At 45.3% G+C, this 27,720-nt stretch overlaps 2 protein-coding genes across 3 annotated transcripts in view; one reads left to right on the forward strand and one right to left on the reverse strand.

Moving 5' to 3' along the window:
- Positions 1-27,514, reverse strand: LOC123763475 (platelet binding protein GspB-like). Its single transcript, XM_069304510.1, has 11 exons — positions 27,488-27,514; positions 18,080-18,169; positions 7,782-8,054; positions 7,242-7,640; positions 6,702-6,992; positions 5,712-6,110; positions 4,935-5,225; positions 3,314-3,964; positions 2,248-2,538; positions 1,560-1,725; positions 1-392 (listed from the first exon to the last, which is right to left on the reverse strand). Exons 1-11 carry the CDS (start codon positions 27,512-27,514, stop codon positions 1-3), a joined length of 3,270 nt encoding a protein of 1,089 aa, XP_069160611.1.
- Rab7 (RAS oncogene family member Rab7) overlaps positions 12,577-27,720 on the forward strand; it is a 29,408-nt gene continuing 14,264 nt past the window's right edge. The window contains exon 1 of one of the 2 annotated variants that reach the window (XM_045750692.2): positions 12,577-12,867. The gene's annotated coding sequence lies outside the window, so the exon portion shown is untranslated. Of the gene's footprint in view, positions 12,868-12,994; positions 13,165-27,720 lie in introns of those variants that run through there. The other variant, XM_045750693.2, reaches the window with a different exon arrangement.

A 27,720-nucleotide genomic window follows, 5' to 3' on the forward strand; every position in this document is an offset into this window, starting at 1 on the left:
CTATATTTTGCATAATGAAGACCTTATCAAAATGTGTAAATCATTCACCATACAGCCAGTCCTCTGTTTAAGGTAGCCAGCTGCCGTCCATTTGAGGTAGCCAGCTGCCGTCCATTTGAGGTAGCCAGCTGCCGTCCATTTGAGGTAGCCAGCTGCCGTCCGTTTGAGGTGGCCAGCTGCCGTCCGTTTGAGGTGGCCAGCTGCCGTCCGTTTGAGGTAGCCAGCTGTTGTCCGTTTGAGGTAGCCAGCTGTCGTCCATTTGAGGTAGCCAGCTGCCGTCCGTTTGAGGTAGCCAGCTGCCGTCCGTTTGAGGTAGCCAGCTGCCGTCCGTTTGAGGTAGCCAGCTGCCGTCCGTTTGAGGTAGCCAGCAGTCGTCCTTTTAGGAGATTGTCCTGTGGAGGGCTTAGTTGACTCTGAGGTAATTCACACTGAAGGCTTCCAGTCCCCTGATCAATCAGGCTGTAACTCATACGTCAGACTGCGAGCAGCCGCGATCAACAGCCTGGTTGATCAGTCCAGCAACCAGGAGGCCTGGTCGACGACCGGGCCGCGGGGACGCTAAGCCCGGAAGCACCTCAAAGTAATCTCAAGGTAACCTCCCCGACAATGGGAAACCATATACAAAATGATACGAATACTCAGGTAGTAGACAAAAACAATTCCAGTTGATTGCAAAAAATATAATGATATCTTTCTGTTAAAGACTTGGTGACGGCGCAGAGTTGTGGGTTATGTGTACCTTGCTCGACCAGTCACGTTGGGTCTGGCCAGTACTGGAAGAGTGACTGGCGGGACAACCTCGACCCCTGGTCAGGGGGACCTCGAAGTGCCTAACAGGGTTCCTTTCCCTTTCTAGGCCACTAGGGATGGTGGCCCTCAGGTGAATTCAGGTATAATTCGTTTCTCCTCTGCTGCCCTCAGGATGGCTGTGGGGTCCATAATGAACTATTTAAACTAGTTTTGGGACAGTGAGCCGCATGCAACCACAGTCTAGACAGCCTTGGTCGGCGTACAGCTTACAGATGTACCATGACGCTCACTGTCTGACCTATATAATTTATCTTTAACCTTGACCTAAAAGTCACATGTTACGACGCTCACATCAAAGTGCACTTTGTTGTTATCATCTTCCAATATTACACCACAGATTTGTTCCACAGTGATCGTCAGCTAAGCATATAATTGTCAATACATGTAAGTTGTGCACGGTGGCATTCCCTAAGGTTAAAGCTTTAAGAGCACTGTTTACATTGCCTTCACCGTGCTTGGGTAAACACCGCGACCTGAGAGATGGAGCCGTCGGGACCACACTTCAGCTTGTCGGGAGAGTTGTGTGGGTGTGTAGCGACGCACTAGTTGTTATTGTGGCCTGTACACACTAATTCTTATTTTCGACTTACAATCGGGAATTCCGGGTCCATGAGGGGCCCACAGTCTGTAAGGTGCCCACAATCTGTGAGGTGGCCCCAGTCTGTAAGGTGCCTACAGTCTGTGAGGTGCCCACAGTCTGTGAGGTGCCCCCCAGTCTGTAAGGTGCCCACAGTCTGTTAGGAGCCCACTGTCTGTAAGGTGCTCCCAGTCATGTAAGGTGCCCCCAGTCTGTGAGGTGCCCAAAGTCTGTAAGGTGCCCACAGTCTGTAAGGTGCCCCCAGTCTGTGAGGTGGCCATAGTCTGTAAGGTGCCTCCAGTCTGTAAGGTGCCCACAGTCTGTAAGGTGCCCACAGTCTGTAAGGTGCCCACAGTCTGTAAGGTGCCGACAGTCTGTAAGGTGCCCACAGTCTGTAAGGTGCCCCCAGTCTGTGAGGTGCCCACAGTCTGTAAGGTGCCCACAGTCAGTGAGGTGCCCACAGTCTGTAAGGTGCCCACAGTCAGTGAGGTGCCCCCCAGTCTGTAAGGTGCCCACAGTCAGTGAGGTGCCCACAGTCTGTAAGGTGCCCACAGTCTGTAAGGTGCCCACAGTCTGTGAGGTGCCCCCCAGTCTGTAAGGTGCCCACAGTCTGTAAGGTGCCCACAGTCTGTAAGGTGCCCCCAGTCTGTAAGGTGCCCACAGTCTGTAAGGTGCCGACAGTCTGTAAGGTGCCCACAGTCTGTAAGGTGCCCCCAGTCTGTAAGGTGCCCACAGTCTGTAAGGTGCCCCCAGTCTGTGAGGTGCCCACAGTCTGTAAGGTGCCCACAGTCTGTAAGGTGCTCACAGTCTGTAAGGTGCCCCCAGTCTGTAAGGTGCCCCCCAGTCTGTGAGGTGCCCACAGTCTGTAAGGTGCCCACAGTCTGTAAGGTGCCCACAGTCTGTAAGGTGCACACAGTCTGTGAGGTGCCCACAGTCTGTGATGTGCCAACAGTCTGTGAGGTGCCAACAGTCTGTAAGGTGCCCACAGTCTGTGAGGTGCCCCCAGTCTGTAAGGTGCCCACAGTCTGTAAGGTGCCCACAGTTTGTAAGGTGCCCACAGTCTGTAAGGTGCCCACAGTCTGTGAGATGCCCACAGTCTGTGATGTGCCCACAGTCTGTGAGGTGCCAACAGTCTGTGAGGTGCTCACAGTCTGTAAGGTGCCCACAGTCTGTAAGGTGCCCACAGTCTGTAAGGTACCCACAGTCTGTGAGGTGCCCCCCAGTCTGTGAGGTGCCAACAGTCTGTGAGGTGCCCACAGTCTGTAAGGTGCCCACAGTCTGTAAGGTGCCCACAGTCTGTAAGGTGCCCACAGTCTGTAAGGTGCCCACAGTCTGTAAGGTGCCCACAGTCTGTGAGGTGCCAACAGTCTGTGAGGTGCCCACAGTCTGTAAGGTGCCCACAGTCTGTGAGGTGCCCACAGTCTGTGAGGTGCCCACAGTCTGTGAGGTGCCCCTCAGTCTGTAATGTGCCCCCAGTCTGTAAGGTGCCTACAGTCTGTGAGGTGCCCACAGTCTGTAAGGTGCCCACGGTCTGTGAGATCCCCACAGTCTGTGATGTGCCCACAGTCTGTGAGGTGCCAACAGTCTGTAAGGTGCCCACAGTCTGTGAGGTGCCCCCCAGTCTGTGAGGTGCCAACAGTCTGTAAGGTGCCCACAGTCTGTAAGGTGCCCACAGTCTGTGAGGTGCCAACAGTCTGTGATGTGCCCACAGTCTGTAAGGTGCCCACAGTCTGTGAGGTGCCCACAGTCTGTGAGGTGCCAACAGTCTGTGAGGTGCCCACAGTCTGTAAGGTGCCCACAGTCTGTAAGGTGCCCACAGTCTGTAAGGTGCCCACAGTCTGTGAGGTGCCCACAGTCTGTGAGGTGCCCACAGTCTGTGAGGTGCCCCTCAGTCTGTAAGGTGCCCACAGTCTGTAAGGTGCCCACAGTCTGTAAGGTGCCCAAAGTCTGTAAGGTGCCCACAGTCTGTAAGGTGCCCACAGTCTGTGAGGTGCCCACAGTCTGTGAGGTGCCCACAGTCTGTGAGGTGCCCACAGTCTGTGAGGTGCCCACGGTCTGTGAGATCCCCACAGTCTGTGAGGTGCCCACAGTCTGTGAGGTGCCCACGGTCTGTGAGGTGCCCACAGTCTGTAAGGTGCCCCCAGTCTGTAAGGTGCCTACAGTCTGTGAGGTGCCCACAGTCTGTGAGGTGCCCACGGTCTGTGAGGTGCCCACAGTCTGTAAGGTGCCCACAGTCTGTAAGGTGCCTACAGTCTGTGAGGTGCCCACAGTCTGTGAGGTGCCCACGGTCTGTGAGGTGCCCACAGTCTGTAAGGTGCCCACAGTCTGTAAGGTGCCTACAGTCTGTGAGATCCCCACAGTCTGTGAGGTGCCCACGGTCTGTGAGGTGCCCACAGTCTGTAAGGTGCCCACAGTCTGTAAGGTGCCTACAGTCTGTGAGGTGCCCACAGTCTGTAAGGTGCCCACAGTCTGTAAGGTGCCTACAGTCTGTGAGGTGCCCACAGTCTGTAAGGTGCCCACAGTCTGTAAGGTGCCTACAGTCTGTGAGGTGCCCACGGTCTGTGAGGTGCCCACAGTCTGTTAGGTGCCCACAGTCTGTAAGGTGCCTACAGTCTGTAAGGTGCCCACAGTCTGTAAGGTGCCCACAGTCTGTGAGGTGCCCACAGTCTGTGAGGTGCCCACAGTCTGTAAGGTGCCCACAGTCTGTGAGGTGTCCACAGTCTGTGAGGTGCCCACAGTCTGTGAGGTGCCCACAGTCTGTGAGGTGCCCACAGTCTGTGAGGTGCCCACAGTCTGTGAGGTGCCCACAGTCTGTAAGGTGCCCACAGTCTGTAAGGTGCCCCCAGTCTGTAAGGTGCCCACAGTCTGTGAGGTGCCCACAGTCTGTAAGGTGCCCACAGTCTGTAAGGTGCCCCCAGTCTGTAAGGTGCCCACAGTCTGTAAGGTGCCCACAGTCTGTGAGGTGCCCACAGTCTGTGAGGTGCCCACAGTCTGTAAGGTGCCCACAGTCTGTAAGGTGCCCACAGTCTGTGAGGTGCCCACAGTCTGTAAGGTGCCCACAGTCTGTAAGGTGCCCCCAGTCTGTAAGGTACCCACAGTCTGTAAGGTGCCCACAGTCTGTAAGGTGTCCCCAGTCTGTAAGGTGCCCACAGTCTGTAAGGTGCCCCCAGTCTGTAAGGTGCCCCCAGTCTGTAAGGTGCCCACAGTCTGTAAGGTGCCCACAGTCTGTAAGGTGCCCCCAGTCTGTAAGGTGCCCACAGTCTGTAAGGTGCCCCCAGTCTGTAAGGTGCCCACAGTCTGTAAGGTGCCCACAGTCTGTAAGGTGTCCCCAGTCTGTAAGGTGCCCACAGTCTGTAAGGTGCCGACAGTCTGTAAGGTGCCCACAGTCTGTAAGGTGCCCCCAGTCTGTAAGGTGCCCACAGTCTGTAAGGTGCCCCCAGTCTGTGAGGTGCCCACAGTCTGTAAGGTGCCCACAGTCTGTAAGGTGCTCACAGTCTGTAAGGTGCCCCCAGTCTGTAAGGTGCCCCCCAGTCTGTGAGGTGCCCACAGTCTGTAAGGTGCCCACAGTCTGTAAGGTGCCCACAGTCTGTAAGGTGCACACAGTCTGTGAGGTGCCCACAGTCTGTGATGTGCCAACAGTCTGTGAGGTGCCAACAGTCTGTAAGGTGCCCACAGTCTGTGAGGTGCCCCCAGTCTGTAAGGTGCCCACAGTCTGTAAGGTGCCCACAGTTTGTAAGGTGCCCACAGTCTGTAAGGTGCCCACAGTCTGTGAGATGCCCACAGTCTGTGATGTGCCCACAGTCTGTGAGGTGCCAACAGTCTGTGAGGTGCCCACAGTCTGTAAGGTGCCCACAGTCTGTAAGGTGCCCACAGTCTGTAAGGTACCCACAGTCTGTGAGGTGCCCCCCAGTCTGTGAGGTGCCAGCAGTCTGTGAGGTGCCCACAGTCTGTAAGGTGCCCACAGTCTGTAAGGTGCCCACAGTCTGTAAGGTGCCCACAGTCTGTAAGGTGCCCACAGTCTGTAAGGTGCCCACAGTCTGTGAGGTGCCAACAGTCTGTGAGGTGCCCACAGTCTGTAAGGTGCCCACAGTCTGTGAGGTGCCCACAGTCTGTGAGGTGCCCACAGTCTGTGAGGTGCCCCTCAGTCTGTAATGTGCCCCCAGTCTGTAAGGTGCCTACAGTCTGTGAGGTGCCCACAGTCTGTGAGGTGCCCACGGTCTGTGAGATCCCCACAGTCTGTGATGTGCCCACAGTCTGTGAGGTGCCAACAGTCTGTAAGGTGCCCACAGTCTGTGAGGTGCCCCCCAGTCTGTGAGGTGCCAACAGTCTGTAAGGTGCCCACAGTCTGTAAGGTGCCCACAGTCTGTGAGGTGCCCACAGTCTGTGAGGTGCCAACAGTCTGTGAGGTGCCCACAGTCTGTAAGGTGCCCACAGTCTGTAAGGTGCCTACAGTCTGTGAGGTGCCCACAGTCTGTGAGATCCCCACAGTCTGTGAGGTGCCCACGGTCTGTGAGGTGCCCACAGTCTGTAAGGTGCCCACAGTCTGTAAGGTGCCTACAGTCTGTGAGGTGCCCACAGTCTGTAAGGTGCCCACAGTCTGTAAGGTGCCTACAGTCTGTGAGGTGCCCACAGTCTGTAAGGTGCCCACAGTCTGTAAGGTGCCTACAGTCTGTGAGGTGCCCACGGTCTGTGAGGTGCCCACAGTCTGTAAGGTGCCTACAGTCTGTAAGGTGCCCACAGTCTGTAAGGTGCCCACAGTCTGTAAGGTGCCCACAGTCTGTGAGGTGCCCACAGTCTGTGAGGTGCCCACAGTCTGTAAGGTGCCCACAGTCTGTGAGGTGTCCACAGTCTGTGAGGTGCCCACAGTCTGTGAGGTGCCCACAGTCTGTGAGGTGCCCACAGTCTGTGAGGTGCCCACAGTCTGTAAGGTGCCCCCAGTCTGTAAGGTGCCCACAGTCTGTGAGGTGCCCACAGTCTGTAAGGTGCCCACAGTCTGTAAGGTGCCCACAGTCTGTAAGGTGCCCCCAGTCTGTAAGGTGCCCCCAGTCTGTAAGGTGCCCACAGTCTGTGAGGTGCCCACAGTCTGTGAGGTGCCCACAGTCTGTGAGGTGCCCACAGTCTGTAAGGTGCCCACAGTCTGTGAGGTGCCCACAGTCTGTAAGGTGCCCACAGTCTGTAAGGTGCCCCCAGTCTGTAAGGTACCCACAGTCTGTAAGGTGCCCACAGTCTGTAAGGTGTCCCCAGTCTGTAAGGTGCCCACAGTCTGTAAGGTGCCCCCAGTCTGTAAGGTGCCCCCAGTCTGTAAGGTGCCCACAGTCTGTAAGGTGCCCACAGTCTGTAAGGTGCCCCCAGTCTGTAAGGTGCCCACAGTCTGTAAGGTGCCCCCAGTCTGTAAGGTGCCCCCAGTCTGTAAGGTGCCCACAATCTGTGAGGTGCCCACAGTCTGTAAGGTGCCCCCAGTCTGTAAGGTGCCCACAGTCTGTAAGGTGCCCCCAGTCTGTAAGGTGCCCCCAGTCTGTAAGGTGCCCCCAGTCTGTAAGGTACCCACAGTCTGTAAGGTGCCCACAGTCTGTGAGGTGCCCACAGTCTGTAAGGTGTCCCCAGTCTGTAAGGTGCCCACAGTCTGTAAGGTGCCCCCAGTCTGTAAGGTGCCCACAGTCTGTAAGGTGCCCACAGTCTGTGAGGTGCCCACAGTCTGTGAGGTGCCCACAGTCTGTAAGGTGTCCCCAGTCTGTAAGGTGCCCACAGTCTGTAAGGTGTCCCCAGTCTGTAAGGTGCCCACAGTCTGTAAGGTGCCCCCAGTCTGTAAGGTGCCCCCAGTCTGTAAGGTGCCCACAGTCTGTGAGGTGCCCACAGTCTGTGAGGTGCCCACAGTCTGTAAGGTGCCCCCAGTCTGTAAGGTGCCCACAGTCTGTAGGGTGCCCCCAGTCTGTAAGGTGCCCCCAGTCTGTAAGGTGCCCCCAGTCTGTAAGGTGCCCACAGTCTGTAAGGTGCCCCCAGTCTGTAAGGTGCCCACAATCTGTGAGGTGCCCACAGTCTGTAAGGTGCCCCCAGTCTGTAAGGTGCCCACAATCTGTGAGGTGCCCACAGTCTGTAAGGTGTCCCCAGTCTGTAAGGTGCCCACAGTCTGTAAGGTGTCCCCAGTCTGTAAGGTGCCCACAGTCTGTAAGGTGCCCACAGTCTGTGAGGTGCCCACAGTCTGTGAGGTGCCCCCAGTCTGTAAGGTGCCCACAATCTGTAAGGTGCCCCCAGTCTGTAAGGTGCCCACAATCTGTTAGGTGCCCACAGTCTGTAAGGTGCCCCCAGTCTGTAAGGTGCCCACAATCTGTAAGGTGCCCACAGTCTGTAAGGTGCCCCCAGTCTGTAAGGTGCCCCCAGTCTGTAAGGTGCCCACAGTCTGTAAGGTGCCCACAGTCTGTGAGGTGCCCACAGTCTGTAAGGTGCCCCCAGTCTGTAAGGTGCCCACAATCTGTAAGGTGCCCCCAGTCTGTAAGGTGCCCACAGTCTGTAAGGTGCCCACAGTCTGTAAGGTGCCCCCAGTCTGTAAGGTGCCCCCAGTCTGTAAGGTGTCCCCAGTCTGTAAGGTGCCCCCAGTCTGTAAGGTGCCCACAGTCTGTAAGGTGCCCACAGTCTGTGAGGTGCCCACAGTCTGTAAGGTGCCCCCAGTCTGTAAGGTGCCCCCAGTCTGTAAGGTGCCCCCAGTCTGTAAGGTGCCCACAGTCTGTAAGGTGCCCACAGTCTGTGAGGTGCCCACAGTCTGTAAGGTGCCCCCAGTCTGTAAGGTGCCCCCAGTCTGTAAGGTGCCCCCAGTCTGTAAGGTGCCCACAGTCTGTAAGGTGCCCACAGTCTGTGAGGTGCCCACAGTCTGTAAGGTGCCCCCAGTCTGTAAGGTGCCCCCAGTCTGTAAGGTGCCCCCAGTCTGTAAGGTGCCCACAGTCTGTAAGGTGCCCACAGTCTGTAAGGTGCCCACAGTCTGTAAGGTGCCCACAGTCTGTAAGGTGCCCACAGTCTGTAAGGTGCCCCCAGTCTGTAAGGTGCCCACAGTCTGTAAGGTGCCCACAGTCTGTGAGGTGCCCCCAGTCTGTAAGGTGCCCACAGTCTGTAAGGTGCCCACAGTCTGTAAGGTGCCCACAGTCTGTAAGGTGCCCACAATCTGTAAGGTGCCCACAGTATCTTCAGCTATATGATCTAGGCCTTGAATATTTAGATGATTTGCAATGTGTTTGAGTGAGTATTCCGTACTTAAGTTAAGGGTTGTAATCCGAGGATAATTAGTATTAAGGACTTGCCCGAGACGCCATGCGTGCTAGTGGATGTACATGAATGTAAGAACTCTTGTGTATACTGAGTATATTTAAAAAAAAAGTGTGTGTACGGAGCCGGCGTCATCCTCCCCCAGTCACGCGCCCTGTGACTCACCAGTGAGACGGACCTATGTTATCAAGGATGGACCCGTGCTATACATTCATATATATATTCATCAAACAGCAGATGCTGTTGTAATGTTTAATGCATTTATAAATTACGTCAGTCGTAGTTTTACACATACAGTAAACGTTGGGTCTACGTCGCTTGCTTGCCGATACACTCCGCTCGCCCTCTGCGTACCCGACTGAAGGAACTATTTATTTTGCGATTAATATTTCATTTAGGATTCAAGTTCTGGTTTAATTTATAAATATATATTAAAACGTATTTTTTTATTATTAACACGTGGCAGAGTGAACAGCTTTCAGGGGGTCGTAATCCTAAGGGCCTGGGTTCGATTCCTGGCCGAGGCAGAAACAAATGGGTAGAGTTCACCTTGCAGTAAATAGGTACCTGAGAGTTGGGCAACTTCTGCGAGCTACATCCTGGGGATGTGTGTATATTAGAGATATGGTAGATATAATACGAGGAAAATTGGTCGGAGGTCAGTACATTAGACAGCCAACGGTTAGAAAGGCGGGGTCCAAGAGCTAACAGCTCGATCCTGCAGACACAAATAACAGCAATGTGCTGCTACCCTATATGAAGGATTACAGTATTGATCGAAGACTGTCTGTAAGTTCATATAATATCCCAACCTCACAAGATAGTTAGTCATTTATGAAATCGGGAGAGAACATGAAATGTGAGTCTAATCTATTAGTCTGCACTAGCAAAATCTAGGTACAGCGCAAGAATATCCTCCAATATTTATGCGTGTATGAAGCAGTTACAGAACTGAAGGTACCTCATAAAATTTGGTCTGAAATAAAACAGCAATCACAAATCAAATCAAATTTTATTGCAGGTAAAGTATATACATACAAGGTGAGATACAAACATAATGTTGGATTTATAGATAGAGCAAGTACATAAAATGCCTAAAGCCACTTACGCACAGCGTTTCGGGCAAGACTAAGGTATAGGCTAAGTAAAGGCTACTCAAGACTAATTAGGCTAAGACACAGTATAGTATTGTGAACACGACCCTAGTTAGGTCGTGCTCACAATTGCTTATTTTATTTATACAAACAAGAGTTCTTACATTCTTGTAAAGCCACTAGCACGCATAACGTTTAGGGCAGGTAGTCTTAATTTTCCCTGGAATACGACCCGCCAAATCGTTTAAAAACAGGTACCCATTCACTGCTGGGTGAACAGAGACGTACAGTTAAGGTTTGGGCCTAGTCAATCCTCATCCGCCAGGATATGGTCAGGATGTAGTTACATCCTGTAGTAGGATGTAGTTACATCCTGATTGGGCCAGGATCCGAACGCCAGGCCAGGATACGAACCTAGGCTCGCTTGCGGGGCGAGCATGTTACCACTGCCCACAAAGGTTATGGTTGCCTAATTCTGAGCATTCTCTCTCTCAAATCATATACACCGATCATTCCCAACACCGCCCCACGGGTGCAGCTGGAAGTGCAGTTGTCCTGACAATGGGCGATGGCTTATATTTTGAGTGGGGAGTCCGTACAAACAACTGGGCCTCTACCCCTCTGACCGAACAATTTGCCTTGCTCCTTGTACTGAAATATGTACAAGTCTCCAAACTTGATACATTAATTGTAAGTGACTCTTTATCATCCTTAACTGCTCTTAACTCTTTAAGACAACTGTAACATGCTCGAGTCCGAAGCTAGACATAAATACAACAAAATTATTAATGATGGTAACAGAGTCCATTTCATGTGGTCTCCATCTGATGTTGGCCTCCGGATGCATGATAGAGCTGATGAGTTAGCCAAAGAATCTACCATTAAAGGAGAAATTAAGTGTAACCTTGGGTTGTCAATGAGCAGTCTGAGAGCAATAGTACTCCAAGAACTTCAACAAAATCTTGTAGATCAGAGGTAAAGTGAAATCGACACCAGTAATTCCATCTGTCATCATACTATCATGCAAGAGGAGCCACACATCTATGGTTCATCCAATAAAATCAGCAGACTTCTAGATGTTACTACTGTTCGGCTTAGACTCGGTTACAAGTATCTCTGGGAATTCTCATTACCTGCTGATGTAGACCTGACCAAATATAAACTGTGTCAACAAAATTATTCGCACACCCTCCGTCACTATGTGATGGAGTGCGAAAAGATACGTGAATTCAGAGACAATTCTATAACCAATGTTCCAACGATGTGTAAATATTTAATTCAAAATGATCAGCTAACAGAAATTTTAGCCAAATATCCCCAGTTTGCTAACTGTAGGTAGTAACTAAGTGATTGTAACCTATCCACCGCTTTTCACTGGATGGGGGGCGGTGCATTGTAAGACAAACATATCAATTGTGACACTAGCTCTACACATATGTCAATTGCTTCATTTAGAAACTATACTTTTGGTCGATCTCGAACCCATTGTTGATGTGACGACGTATACTGAATTTTAGCTCATCAAGATTGTAACTTACTAGCTAAATGAATTGTGGGGTTCAGTTCCTAGGCCCATTATGTGCCTCTGTAACCCTTTCCACTACCGCCCACAAGATGGGTATGGGTGCATAATAAATGAGCTAATCTAACCTAAAAAACTAATTCTAGCAATTACAATGTCACACTCTAATGGCTGTTTTGTGCTGTCCGTACATATAGTTCTCGGTTCTCAACATAACTATAGTGACCTTGTATGAGACAGGAAGGCGACGGCTTGCCAATAGTCCTTCAAAGATCCTATCTTTTCTGGAGAATGTGTAACACCGGACACCAAAAATCATTCCAGAGCTAAGTCAACTCTCTTATCATGAACGGTTGAGGGCCACAGAGCTAACAACACTGCAAACTAGATATGACAGGGCGGATCTCATTGAAATTTAAAATACTGAACAATTTGGAGGATGTTGATCCGGACAATTTCTTCAAAAGGTCAGGTGTAGCACAAACAAGGAGCAACGGTTTCAAGCTCAACAAGCCACAATGTAGGACTGAGAATAGATGCTTTTTATCCACAGGGTTATAAACTAATGGAACCGCCTACCGTCCGAAGCCGTAACTGCCAAAACTCTGTTAACTTTTAAAGTACAGCTGGGAAAGATAATCAAGGCAAATGGAGGATCTTCGACAAGCCGTTGGCTTCCTGTCCTTGTCGAGGCCACTAGCGTTAGTGGCCCTCAGGTAAATTATTCCTGAGGATCTTTTCCACCTAATGTTATAATAATAAATTATTATTATACAATTGTAGGGTTTACAACGTGGCTATATATTTGGAGTTGGTTAATATTCAGCATGTCTGTACTCAAGAGGGCAAGGGCCAGTGGTCTACGTGAGGGGATTCAGGGCCATTGGTTCACATGAGGGTGAGGTTCATTGGACCCAGAGAAGGCTTTCTGAACTCTGGGTTCGAGGACCATGTCGAGTGATCCAGTTGGTGCCCCAATCAATTAATATGATGCCCCATATGGGGAAAAAGATCAACCTCAGGACGGGGCATGCAGAGACCAATGATCCACGTGAGGGGGACGAAGTTCAAGCAAAGAGGTCATGAGAACTGTGGCCATGTGAAGGGGCGAGGACCAAGTCCAGGCCGGGGCATGAGGGCGGTGGTCTTTGTGAAGAGGACGAGTACCTAGCCCAGGGTCCGGGCATGAAGGCTATGGTTTATATGAAGGGGGGGTGGGGGGTGATCAGACCTCGCTCGTGTCCAGGGCATGAGGGGTGTGAGGGGGAGACGTCGAAGACCAAGCCCAGGCCGGGGCATGAGGGATGTGGCCGGGACACCTCCAGGGTTCCAACATTACCACCCCGCCCCGTCGCTCACTCCCTCACACCTGCTTCATCATCCCTCCTCACCTCATACATCTCACACAAATATCTAGCCACTTCCCAGGAATAAAGTGAGCCCCCGGCCCGTGCTAGCAGCGAGGATAATAAAGGTTTCAGAAGAAGTTTGGGGGCCGTGTTTACCGCCATGACGTAATTGTTCCCGTGACTGCGCAGTGGCAAACGCCATATTGACTCCACAGGCGGCGTTCACTCCACGCAAATTCCTTTATTTTTTACCCTCCGCAGGTGAGTTGATGGGTTGGCAGAAGGGTTGATAAAGGGGGAGGAGAGTGGGCACCCGGCAGGAGGGGTGTGATGGGGCAGGGGGTGTAGTTTGTGGGGTTGTTAAGGGGTTTGTGAGGAGGAGTGACACTTGTGTTGATGGTTTCATTCATCAGCTGTTGTGTGGCCTGGCTGGTGGCCTGAGGCCCATGTATCGCCTCCCTGGGCCCCATACCCGCCTGCTCTACCCGCTCTGGGCACGGGGATACCCCCCCTCTCTCTCTCTCTCTCTCTTGGTGCAAGCTGTGACAAATCCCTCAGGTAAGAGTGGAGTAGAAGGGTGGCGAGTTTCCTTGTGTGTTGTGTCCTGGAGTACATGACTGGCGGGGGGCTGTACTCGGGGCCCTGGAGCTCTAACTTCACTAATGTTACCACACAGCAACTCTACTTACACTTGGTGATAATGTTAGCAGTGTTTTAAGCCGCTGCCTCTTGAATTTTACAATAAAATTGTTTACGTTGACCCAATTTGTTTTTTATGGTTACTCATTATTATAGAATACCAGAGTTTACAGTGTGAGGTAGAGTTGTGTGGTGCCCGTGCATCCTATCAGGCCGAATTACCAGAATGAAGTAAAATTTTAAGGGACTTTGGTTGTACTTAGTAGTGGTAGACTAAAAATCTATTAGCTGAAACCCAAACTAAGTCATTCAAAGGGTTTAAAACTGAGACAAAATAGGGGAGGGGGGGGGGGAAGAAGTGGCATAGGGTGAGAGAAAATATTAAATCCAGGGTAAAATAGGTAATGAAAATTGAGTCATGTACAGAAACAATTTAAATATACAGTAATTAATAACGAAACACTATGAAACGCCCAAAATGCTGTGCGTGTTGGTGGCGTTATAAGAATGTAAAAACATCAATGCTATGTACCCTCTTAAACCCAATGTACCTTTTATATACACCACCAAATTTCTTCAGATTGAAAGGAATTAATTTTTGGGCAAAAGTAACTAGAGAAACTAGGTCTGTATTATAGGTGGCTTACTTTTAGTAGAATGCAGTGACTAATTATTTTACGTGGAAAAATTTTGTGATACATTCTGGAACAGTGCAAGAAAACAATATACGAGACTTGGTTCTGGCCAACAGGAAGGCACTGGTAAATAATTTGTAATAGGGAATGTTAGGGAACAGTGATCATAAGAAAATCAAATCAGGTTTAAGATAGCATGAAAACATTCCCAGAGGAAATTCTATTAGTGTACATGAGCAATTGAGGAGTTACTTGGGGAGAGTTACTTGGGGAGGGTTACCTTACCTTGAGGTGCTTCCGGGGCTTAGCATCCCCGCGGCCCGGTCGTCAACCAGGCCTCCTGGTTGCTGGACTGATCAACCAGGCTGTTAGACGCGGCTGCTCGCAGCCTGATGTGAGAGTCACAGCCTGGTTGATCAGGTATCCTTTGGAGGTGCTTATCCAGTTCTCTCTTGAACACTGTGAGGGGTCTGCCAGTTATGTCCCTTATGTGTAGTGGAAACGTGTTGAACAGTCTCGGGCCTCTGATGTTGATAGTTCTCTCAGTACCTGTTGCATCTCTGCTTTTCAATGGGGGTATTCTGCACATCCTGCCATGTCTTCTGGTCTCATGTGATGTTATTTCTGTGTGCAGGTTTGGGACTAGCCCCTCAATTATTTTCCACGTGTAAATTATTATGTATCTCTCCCGCCTGCGCTCAAGAGAGTACAGATTTAGGCTCTTTAGTAGGTCCCAGTAATTTAGATGTTTTACTGAGTGGATTCTAGCAGTAAAGGATCTCTGCATGCTCTCCAGGTCAGCAATTTCTCCAGCTTTGAAAGAGGCTGTCATTGTGCAGCAGTATTCCACTCTAGAGAGCACAAGCGTTTTGAAAAGTATCATCATCGGTATACAGTAGCATCTCTAGTGTGAAAAGTTTTTATCCAACCTATCATTTTTCTTGCAGTTGTGACGACTACTTTATTGTGTTCTTTAAAGGTAAGGTCTTCCGACATGAGTACACCCAGATCCTTTACATTGCCTTTTCGTTCTATGTTATGATTTGCCTGAGTTTTGTATGTGGTTTCCGTTTTTATATTTTCATTTTTTCTGTAGCGCTTGCGCTGGAACTTATCTCCGTTAAACACCATATTATTTTCTGTAGCCCATAGAAAGACCTGATGTACATCTGATTGGAGGTTTGCCATGTCCTCTATGTTGCCTACTCTCATGAAAATCCTAGTGTCAGGTGCAAAGGAGGATACAGTGCTATAGGTTGTGTTCTTGTCTATGTCCGATATGAGGATGAGAAAAAGTACTGGAGCAAGCACAATACCCTGGGGGACTGAGCTCTTCATGGTTGATGGGCTGGATTTTATTTTGTTGACTATTACACATTGGGTTCTGTTAGTCAGGAAATTGTAGATCCATCTGCCTATTTTTCTGGTAATTCCTTTTGAACGCATTTTATGGGCAATAACACCATGGTCACATTTATCAAAAGCATTTGCGAAATCTGTAAATTACATCAGCATTTTGTTTCTTCCATAGCATCTAATGCCACATCATAGTGGTCCAGCAACTGAGACAGGCAAGAGCGCCCTGTTCTGAAACCATGTTGTCCGGGGTTATGGACATGCTGTGATTCCATGTATTTTGTGATCTTACTTCTTAGCACTCTCAAAAAATTTTATGATGTGTGATGTTAGTGCTATCGGTCTGTAATTTTTTGCCTCTGCCTTATTTCCTCCTTTATGGAGTGGTGCTATCTCTGCTGTTTTTAGTATGTCAGGAATAACGCCAGTATCTAGGCTTTGTCTCCACAGAATGTGAAGGGCCTGTGATAGTGATTTGTAAGTTCTTGATGAATATGGAGTTCCAAGAATCCGGGCCTGGTGCAGAGTGCATAGGCATACTGTTTATGGCTTCTTCAAAGTTCAGTGGGATAGGGTGACGTCTGATATATGATTTGATGTTGGTATCATATCCATGAAAAATTCATTTGGGTTATCAATCTTTAGTGCATTTAATGGCTCGCTGAAAACAGAGTCGTACTGCTTACTCAGTAGCTCGCTCATTTCTTTGTTGTCATTGGTGAAAGTTCCATCTCCCTTTCGCAGGGGCCCGATACTAGATGTAGTTTTTGATCTTGATTTTGCATAGGAGAAAAAATATTTCGGATTTCTCTCTATTTCACTGATGGCCTTTTGCTCTCTCTGCCTCTCCTGGGTTTTGTATGATTCTTGTAGCTTGAGTTTAATTGTTTCTATTTCTCTACCTAACCTTCTTCGCCGTTCTTAAAATAGGGTGCGACTCTCAAGTTGTTCCGTGATTCGTTTTCTTCGCCTGTATAGGGAACGACGTTCCCGTTCCAATCTGCATCTCTTTCCCTTTTTTCTTAGGGGTATGCGGTTTGAACATATTTCTAATGCTAATGAGCTTATTTTTTCCAGGTACTGGTTCAGGTTTGCATTTTCTAGCTGTTCTTCCCAGTTTATTTCTGTAAAGTCCTGGTTTATTTGCTCCCAGTTTATCTGGTTCCCAGGGTAGGTTGGTCCATAACACAACTTGCAGCAGGTAACATGGTACTGTGCTGGATTATTGAGATATATACAAGAGTTGTTACATTCTTGTACAGCCACTAGTACGCGTAGCGTTTCGGGCAGGTCCATGGAATACGATCCCCTGCCACGAAGAATCGTTTTTTCATCCAAGTACACATTTTACTGTTGCGTTAAACAGAGGCTACAGTTAAGGAATTGCGCCCAGTAAATCCTCCCTGGCCAGGATACGAACCCATGACATATCGCTCGCGGAACGCCAGGCGAGTGTCTTACCACTACACCACGGAGACTGTAAGGTTATTATGATGTTAACCCTTGCACTGCACCACCAGACTGCACCAGCCAACATGAGATTTTTAGTATATCGTAAGATTCGAAACCCCCATGAATTCTAGGGGGGGTACACATTTGCTTCATGAAGCCTCCAGTAACCATCCCCCATTTTGAAAAAACATCCTGAGTCCCTCACTTTCCTTCCATGGGCTTAGTAACGCGGCCTAGGTTACTAAGGCCTACGATACATTCCTAAGGTCGAGGCATTAGGAACGTGTACGACAGCCATGCTATGAGCCACTGAAATTTTAACAGCAGCGAGTGAGTGATTACCATTATATATTTCAGGCAAAATGATGTGCGCTATGTCCAATTATAAGATTTAGGCTTTATAATAAATATATATATATAATTAGTATGACTAAATACATGTGCATATATTTATACACATATCTATATATACATGTATATTTTCAAAGTTATACAAAATGAACACCACTTTTGACAGACATGTACAACTTGCTAGAGCAAAAAACTAAATAAATTAAGTGAAAAACAATGGAAATAAATTGACAAATTTATTCCCATGTGGCAACTCATTTAAAAAAAAAAAAAAAAAACTTAAGGCCACTACAGCTAAACTACAAGAGGTAGACTTTTTACTTGAGTTTTCGTGCTTCCTGGGTGCTAATTAACAATACCGAAAGAAAAAATACTGTTTTTGGAATTGCAGTGGTACCTCAGCTTACGAATATAATCCATTCCCAGAGATGGCTCGTAAGCCGAATATTCGTAAACTGAAGTGAATTTCCCCATAAGAAATAATGTAAATTGAATTACTCCGCTCCAGGCTCCCCAAAAACTCAACTTCAAAGTAAATTTTATACCTAATTCACCCAAATCTTCAGTACTAAAGTATGTACAAGTTATTAGTACTTACCTATACCTGTACTGATGACTCTTGTTGGCGTATGGAGACGGTGAGGAGGGGGAAAGGGAAGGGGAGTCCCCTTCCATTATAATATCAGGCAATGATGATTTCTCCGAGGTACACTGGCATGTTTTGCCTGCAAACCACTAGGACCTGCTTGTGACTCACTGCTTGTTTTTCTCACTAAAAACCTATCTAGCGACACTTGGTTTTTCCCTACATTGTAACACTTGTCTGAAGTGAGACATCATATTGTCATTAAAAAGGTTAACACAACGGTCTGCTACAGCTTGATTTGGGTGACACTTTTCAGCAAAACTTTGCAATTCTTCCCATACTGCACACATTTTCTTAAATTAGGAAGGGACAGCCTCTACTCTACATCATCAACCCTCGTACCATTTTTATGTTTACAAATGGTCTCATGTTTTTCCTCTATGGTCATTCTCACATGTGTTTTCTTGGCTAGAACCTTACCACTGGCTTTCTTGGGACCCATGACAAGATATATGATAACTTTTATATTCAAATACCCAAAAATCTGAAAAAAAAAGTTAATTCCTTACAAAGAATTTGGGTGCAATTGTCACTAGGCGGGAGACACTGGTAAACTGGGGTGTGGTCGCCGTACCACCATGCTCTAGATTGGCCATACGTGTATCGACAAACTTCATTTCCCGAGGCAAAGCTTGTAACCCGATTTATAAGCTCGCATTAAAAATGGAGAAGTAAAACAAAAAAATTATCAAATTATCAAGAACAGTTAATTTTTTTTTAATTATTGGAGATTATAACACAAAGATGTTAATGTTATTCTGGAATCTTGCAATTGGTAGGCCCTATTTAGCTTATGTAATTCAGTTTTGGTTGCCATATTATAGAGTGGACATAAATTCACTTGAAAACCTGCATAGAAGACAAAGGACTGGGGATACGGTACTTTATGATGTACATAAATGGATGAATGGGTATAACAAAGGGATTATAAATAAGGATTTAAATATATCAACACAAAATAGAGCACGAAATAGTACCTATAAATACTGGTTTGGAAATGAGGGTGTTAATTTATGGGACATTACTGTACCAGGTTTCATAAGACATATGGGGGGGGGGGGGATTGGATTGTGTTTAAGCTTGAGTTAGATATATACATTCTTCTGAATTTGCCAGAGGGTTACCATATACAGTATATGTGGTGTCCTCGATGGAGGTAGGAAGTTGGCAGTTTGTCAAAAGGCTTCGCCAATTGTTTCTGAGGATTTATCTCAACTGGATTTTGAACTGAAGTAATGTCTTCACATTTATGGCTTCAGCAAGCAGGCAGTTGCACGAGTTTATATACTGCCTGTACTTTATAACTATATGGGCAGAAAAAACATCTCTTGTCTTCCAGTGTGGCTTGTTAAGCTTGAAGCTGTTGTCTCTTGTATGTGTTATATTTGGAACTTTTAAAGAAGTGGTCTGGCCTATTATTCTCCAACTTGTTTAATATTTTAAAGTCTTGATGAGCTCAACCCTGTCATATCTGGCTTAGTGTTAAGGCAACTCTTGTACTGTTCCTGGTATGAGAGTTGACTTTTTTTTTTTTTTTTTTTTTTTTTTTTTTTTTTTTTGAGATATATACAAGTTGTTACATTCTTGTACAGCCACTAGTACGCGTAGCGTTTCGGGCAGGTCCATGAAATACGATCCCTGCCGCGAAGAATCGTTTTACAACCATGTCCTGTACTCATTTTACTGTTGAGTTAAACAGAGACTACAGTTAAGGATTTGCGCCCAGAAAATTCTCCTTTGCCAGGATACGAACCCACAACAAAGCGCTCGCGGAACGCCAGGCGAGTGTCTTACCACTGCACCACGGAGACTGGTGAAGACTGGTGGCGACTTAGTTCTGTTTCTTGTAATGCTGTGTCCATCCTTGAAATTCATGAAAAAAGTGATTAGAGCCATATTAAGAAAATTACCATTCATCCCTAAATATGTTCCATTCTCTGTGGGCTAATTTCACTGGTTGAAATTTTAATTTCAACCTATCATGTGGGGGGAAACTCTTCCACCCATCTGTGAACTCTGGCCTATCATGCTAAGCATGTCTGTTCATACTCCCCTTTGTCGGACAATTGTCTGTCGAATAAGATGAGTAAATTTGGCCTGTAAAGCGGGTGTTGCAACAAGAGGTTTGCCAAAGGTGGTTTCTTGAATTGAGGCTCCACTATAACCAGGGTAAAAAAAAAATGGGGTTAGTTATTTCTATTTCAATTTAAACTTCTATTTTTTATATACTGTATTGACTAAATTTTAATGTGTACACTTGTCTTGTTTCCATTCTCATAGGTTTTGTCAAATGCTTTCCACTGTACTGTATAGCTTTATATCTGCCTTTACTTGCCATTCATGATGCATTGTACTGGACTCGTGCCAACTGACTTTTCTGGAACTAATGAAATGCTGTCCTGAATGAAGTTCTGTATTTATACTTGTTGGTTTATACACATCACAACATTAATATTTCCAGATTAAATCACCTGGATTTCATAATTTTTGCAAAAGATGTTTCAACATGCATGTATATATATGATAGGGTTAGATAAATTTCAGATGAAAGAATCATGCATGATGCTGTAGACACCCAACCCATAAATATGAAAAGGAAGAATTGATGACATTTCAGTTAGTCCTGGACCATTATCAGTCATGAAACTTTGATAATGGTCCAGGACAGGCTGAAAGATCGTCAATTCATCATTTTAAGATTGGTGGGTTCGGAGTATAATCCTCGGCCACATTATGGTGACACAACTGCACACAATACAGTACTGTACAACATACAGAAAAATTACAGTGCAGGACTGTGTGTGTCCTTTACTATACCCTGTACTGTACTAAACGAAATGACTTAGTACCTTCTGAATATATGTTATTGTACAGTATCACTGTAGTAATTTTAACATGTATCAAACATGAATGTCTTAACCTTAGATTTGATCGTCTTTGTACTGCATGTTTCAACATGCAATACAATATATAAAGAAATAGGAGTATTGTACTGTGTAATACATGTACAATATATTTTCTAAACACTAAAATGTGAAAATAAAAAATGAAATAAAATTACATGCAGTACTGTAAATGTATAACATCTTGAAGGTTTGTAAAATACCAGGGACCTGGGTATTATCTGGGTTTCATCCTAAACAAAAACCTGAATTGGATTTCTAAAAAGTCTAAGTTTTTACCAGCCCTGACCATACTGCTTTTGTTGCGTCGCTTTTCACCAGTGCTCTTTTTTTTTTTTTTTAAATTAGAAACTATTCCTAACAACCTGTGGAAGTTGTTATACAAATGGCTGGACTAAGCAGGTGTACAGCTGTCTAAATCAAACTTAACATTAATTGGCATAGACTGAATATTAACTTTCAATCTGAATGGCGATGTATATTGGTAAAACAATGTGTTGTGTATCATTAGAGCAGTGAGACTGATATTGATTGGCAATACATATATCATAGTTATGATAAGACAGTTTGTATGAAAACTACAGTAATATAAACTACTCGTATCAGGAAATGGGGAGATTGTGGGCACCTCAAACTGTGGGCACCTCATGGACCCGGAATTCCCGATTGTGAGTTGAAAATAAGAATTTGGCTTTAAACGGCATAGTACCAGTGGTTTTTTCCCCTCTGCCAGCCACTTTTAACTCTCCAGCCACGATCACATTTTTCCAATAACTCTGCCTTGTATACATGGTAAGGGAGTTCCTCTTGCCCTTGTCTGATATACCTATACTACTGTTGCCACATGATATGGCTTTAACATGCACTTACACAAGGAAAATTACACACAGTATGTGTACCTCACAATAGGTGTTAATACCCCAGAAAAATATATACCAAACTTATTTATCCAATTTATAGTATAGCACTGTCCAATATAATTATCATAGTAAAAAATTATAAAATGTAAATATATTATTTTGAATAATATTTACAAATAAAAGCTAGATTAGGAAAAGTATGAAAAATACAATTTGATGGAAATTACAGTACTTGTGATAAATCAACAATCCTATTTTAACTTCATTCCCTATTGGAATCCCAATTTTTCTGAGAAATCCTAAGTATGGAGGGGGAAAAATCTGGTGAGTGGATTTGATTCATTGGTTAGAGGGATCCATTACTGTATAGGGAGGCCCAAATTTGGGGGAGTAAACTGTATTAATATTATTTGGGAATAAATCGCCCAGTCAAATATTGACTGGGTGGCCACCCACCCAGATAACCGAGAATCACTAAACCTAGTGGAATCACTGAGTACAGGAAGCTGACGGCTTCTTGAGGTTATCTTGAGATGATTTCGGGGCTTTTAGTGTCCCCGCGGCCCGGTCCTCGACCAGGCCTCCACCCCCAGGAAGCAGCCCGTGACAGCTGACTAACACCCAGGTACCTATTTTACTGTTAGGTAACAGGGGCATAGGGTGAAAGAAACTCTGCCCATTGTTTCTCGCCGGCGCCTGGGATCGAACCCAGGACCACAGGATCACAAGTCCCGCGTGCTGTCCGCTCGACCGACCGGCTTGTTGAAGGTCTCCCCCATTTGCCTTGATCTTTTCCAGCTGCACTTTAAAAGTTAAGTTTTGGCATTTTTGGCTTTGGTGGGTAGGCAGTTCCTTGTGTCTATAACCCTGTGGGTGAAAAAGCATCTCCTGTTCTCAGTCCTCATTGTGGCTTGTTGAGCTTGAAACCATTGCTTCTTTTTTGTCACATCTGACCTTTTGAAGAAATTGTTCGGATCAACATCCTCTGACTTGTTCAGTATTTTAAGTTTCAATGAGATCCGCCCTGTCATGCCTGGTTTGCAGTGTTGTTAGGTCTGTGGCCCTCAACCATTCCTGATACGAGAGATGACTTATCTCTGGAACGACTTGTTGCCCAGTGTTGCACTTTCTCAAGAGTAGCTATGTCCTGAAAATAAGGTCTCCCTGCTTGGATACAGTAATCCAAATGGGGGCTATCTTGAGATGATTTTGGGGCTTAGCGTCCCCGCGGCCCAGGCCTCCTTTTTGTTACACACCCCTGGGAAGCAGCCTGTAGCAGCTGTCTTAACTCCCAGGCACCTATTTACTGCTAGGTGAACAGGGACATCAGGGTGAAAGAAACTCTCCTCATTTGTTTTCGCCTCCACCAGGGATCGAACCCGGAACCTCAAGACTATGAATCCAAAGCGCTGTCCACTCAGCTGTCAGGGCCCCCGTCACTCAGGGGCTTGAACAGCTGTCCTCTGCTGAACAGCCTCAGCGCTGTCCACTCGGCTATCGGGCACAACAGAGATTTATACAATTGAATCATTACCTTCTTTTCCCTAAAGTCAAAAGTACACTTGATTATCCCAAGGGTTTGGTTAGCTTTTCTGACTGCTGCTCCTGCCCGTTGTGCAACTTTTAGCAAGTGGTGGATTTTGACCCCACAGTCCTTTTCTTCATCACTCTGCTGTAATGTAATGATAGTAATTTGGTGGTTATGGCATGGGTTGTTATACCCAACATGCAGGGTCTTTAGCTACATCTCAGAGTTTTGAATACAGTATATAGTATCCCCAAAATGTTCTAATAAAAACACAATTAAGGTACGCTGCTGTCCGTTAAGATTTGCCGCTGTCCGTGCAAATACTTTGCACAGACAGCGGCCTTGTAACACATACAAGTACAGTACTATACCTGCTATGAAATCACTAATTTGATCATCTCTAATTTGTATAAATATAAAAGTATTACAGTACAGGATAATTATAGGTGCTGTATAATAATTGTAATTGTTTAGAGTAATAATGGCTAGTGATATAACCGTATCTTTGGTGAAGTACCCAGTAGATACTTTTGTTATTGCATGATGGGTGTAGCCGATTATGAATGGGTGCAGGTTATGCAGCACAGATGTCATGTTAAACTTGCATAGTAACTATGGAGTGGTAGCACGAGGGGATTATGTGGCTGTGCCTGCACCAAGAATTGAACATTATATATATTAGGAATGGTTACTGCCTGGAAATGGTTGCTCTTATGCAATTTATTCCCAATAGTTGTAGGGTGATCATGTGAGGGTAACACCTCCGAAACCTTCTGCTGTCTAAGTCAATAATCTCTCCTGATCTTATCTGTTGTGGTATTCAGTGAGCAGATATGGCACCAGTTGATTATATTTGGGCTCCATTGTAGTTATGATAGACAGGCAGACTTGAGGGTGGTGGTGGTTTTAAATTCAGCTACAGTACTCAACAAAAAGTTGCAAGTAGCACGGGCTATGGTGAGCCCGTAGTGGACTTACCTGGTGCAGGAGCAGGGGTGTGGACCTGGGGGGAATTTTAAGTTTGATTTGCAGTGTTTAATTCTTAAAATTATATCTCTCTTTTTTTTTCTTAATACAGGGCTTTACTGTATTTGGTGGGCAAATAGTCTAGATAAGGTTAGGAAAGATACTGGAATGTAAAGATGGAAAGGGGCAACTGAACAAGAATGTTACTCATTTAAAGAATAAAAGTATGTCAGGGCTTCATTTTAATACTGTATAAACAGCTTCTTATTTAATTTTTTTAACCATATTATTTGGTTATAATCAACAAAATAAAATTTTGTTGCAAGGCAGGAATTGACAGCAATTGTATGATAATTTAGTTTGTTTACCAGCTAGAGAGAATAGTTTGCCTGTTTAGCTGCATGTTCAATAATTCAGATGCTGCATCCTTGATATACTGTACTGTATAGTTTAATGATATTTCAAAACACATTATATTTTGGTATGGAAATAGTTGCCATTGTGAGTGGGCTTGGTGGGCAGCTGGAGTGTGATACTCCATGGGACAGCATTTCCTCTATTCTTTTGAAGCCTTGTGCTTCTCCAGCTGTCTTTACAAATTTTACTGGTTTCTTTTCCTTTTCGTGTTTCATTTTTCCTCCCCCACCTCTTCTTTCTAATTGTTCCTTCCAGCCGACTTTGCGCTGTTCTTGAATATTCTTTCCGTTGCCTTCTGTTTTGTTGCTGGGTGATTAAGAAGGCACTCTTACCGGTAGAACTGTAGTACCTGACGTGGTTGACCGAGGGGGACCTTTAATGTAGAACCCTGCCTTTGTTGCCGAGCCCAATCTTGGCAGACTGACTGTTCTTAACTCTTGGAGGGTACAAATCATACATGATTTTGGTCTAATTGCCTGGAGGGTGCAAATTGTGTGTGTGATTTGCAGATTTAAAATATTTAAAATAGTTCTGCACATACACAGGGCTCATATTTTCTTCCTTAGGCCTCCAGTAACCATTCCCTATCAAATACAGTATTTATTTATTTATTTATTTATTTATTTATTTATTTATTTATTTATATATATATACAAGAAGGTACATTGGGTTTTTGAGAATACATTGGATAGTACAGTATTTACATTCTTGTAAAGCCACTAGTACGCACAGCGTTTCGGGCAGGTCCTTAATCTAGCAGATAATTTTAAGTAGGTAATTTCAATCAGAATTGATAAATGATAGATACATTACAAGAGAAAAATGAGATGAGAGAGATAAGTAGGTATATTAAAGCACATTGTTATATTAAGCTCTGATTGATTACATTGACAGCTTGATTAGTAATTTAAACAAGGTTAATAGACACCATACAGCAGATTGACAGCACATATAAGACAGCAATGATCACAATGGTAAAGATGTTCAGATTGGGTAGCAAAAGATACAGATAAACAAGATTTATAAACACCATATAACAGATTGGCAGCACATATAAGAAAACAGCAATGATCACAATGGTAAAGATGTTCAAATTGGGAACATAAAGGTTGGGAGATTGGGTAGCAATTGATACAGTGCAATTTTAAGGCAAAAAGTGAAAAACTATGAAGATGAGATTAGGTACTTTTTAGTATTGATTTTGAATGATGTAAAAGTTGGACAGCTTTTCAATTCAGTAGGGAGTGAGTTCCATAAACTGGGTCCCTTTATTTGCATAGTGTTTACACAGATTAAGTTTAACTCTGGGGATATCAAAGAGATATTTATTTCTGGTGTGGTGATAATGGGTCCTATTACATCTGTCCAAGAAGAGTTTCAGACAAGGATTTGCATTTAAGAACAGGGTTTTGTAAATGTAGTTGACACAAGAGAATTTGTGGAGTGAGATTGTTTAGCATGTTTAGGGAGTTAAACAAGGGGGCTGTGTGTTGTCTGAAAGCAGAATTTGATATTATTCTGATAGCAGATTTTTGCTGGGTGATGATGGACTTGAGGTGGTTTGCAGTGGTTGAGCCCCATGCACAGATACCATAGTTGAGATAGGGATAGATTAGTGCATAATATAGAGAGATGAGAGCAGAGTTAGGAACATAATATCTGATTTTGGAGAGTATACCAACTGTTTTAGAGACTTTCTTAGTTATGTGTTGTATGTGGGTACTGAAGTAGAGTCTCTTGTCTAGGAATATGCCAAGAAACTTTCCGTCATTTTTATTGCTAATGTTTACATTGTCAATCTGAAGCTGAATTGCATTTGTAGATTTGCTTCCGAATAGGATGTAGTAGGTCTTTTCTATGTTAAGTGTTAGTTTGTTGGTTGACATCCATAAGTGGACTTTTTTTAGTTCATTATTAACAACACCATTTAGTGTATGTGGGTTGGAGTTGATGAGGGTAGTATCATCAGCAAACAAAATAGGTTTCAGAATGTTAGAGACATTAGGCAGATCATTAATGTATATAAGAAAAAGAAAAGGAAAAATATCAGTCCTTCAATTTTCTTCTAGGGCCTACATAAGAAAATGAGGACTATTGTTTGGCAACATCACCATGCAGTGTCTGAACATTTTGGGCAGCGATAGAGGAGACACTAAATGTTTAACAACAAATAAGTGGTTTCCATGTACAGTATATATTTAGGCAAAATGTGTGCTATTTAAATTTTAAGATTTAAGTTTATATATGGGCCTAATATAGATATTAGTATGACTAAATACATGGTGTCCATATATTTATTCAGTACTAGTACAGTACTCGTATATCTTTAGGGCCCTAATATCCACTAGACAAGGGTTAAGCAAATGCAAATCACTGATTAACGCACGTATATTCTATATCTGTACAAACCCAAGGAGGGCGCAAGTGAGCTTGGTCTCTTGTTTATCCGCTAGTTCTTTCCTGGTCAGTCGGTTGTCTTTCCCTTGCTCCTTTGCCATTTTTCCTGATCTCTGTTATGTTGTAGTGGGTACTGAAGTCACTACATAGCCATACATGCTTATATTTTCAAAATTATACATAATAAACACCTTTGACACATCAGTGAACCCAATTAACAAAAAAAAAAATTAAATATGGGGAAGCCCGGTCTCTGACCTCACTTCCAACAAAATTTTATACCTAATTCATCTAAATCTACACTACAAAAGTATGTTCAAGTTATTACTTACCCTTGCTGATGACTGCTGTTGGCGTATGGAAGATGGTGAGGAGGGAGGAGGAGAGGTGTTACTGTTTGGAAGGGGAGTCCCCGTTCCATTATAACATCAGGCAGCGAGGACTTCACTGGTGTGCACTTTCTGGCATATTTTGCCTGCATACCACTAGGACTTGCTTGTCTTATTAAGAAACTTTCTAAAGACACTTGTTTTTCCCTACATTTTAGCACTTGTCTGTAGTAAGACATCACATTGTCATATAAAAAGTCAATGCAACGGTCTGCTACAGCTTTATCTGGGTGAGTTTTTTCAACAAAACTTTGCAGTTCTTCCCATACTTTACACATTTTCTTAATGAAGAAGGGGACATCTTCTACTGCCTCTTCTCACAACTATTTTCTTACGTTGTACCTTACCGCTGGCTTTCTTGGGACCCATGGCGAGATATATAACAACTTTTATGCTCAAATTGCCAAAAATCCGACAAACTATAAATCCTTGAGGAATTCAGGCAGGATAGTCACTGGGTGCGAGGCACTGGTATACTGAGACACGATCACCGTGCCACCACGAGCTAGTCGGCCTGTATGCGTATCAACACCCTCGTCTTCCGAGGCAACGCTCGTATTCCGGTGTAAATTTTC

The sequence above is a fragment of the Procambarus clarkii genome, chromosome 52, assembly GCF_040958095.1.
Source record: "Procambarus clarkii isolate CNS0578487 chromosome 52, FALCON_Pclarkii_2.0, whole genome shotgun sequence".
NCBI classification, from domain to species: domain Eukaryota; kingdom Metazoa; phylum Arthropoda; class Malacostraca; order Decapoda; family Cambaridae; genus Procambarus; species Procambarus clarkii.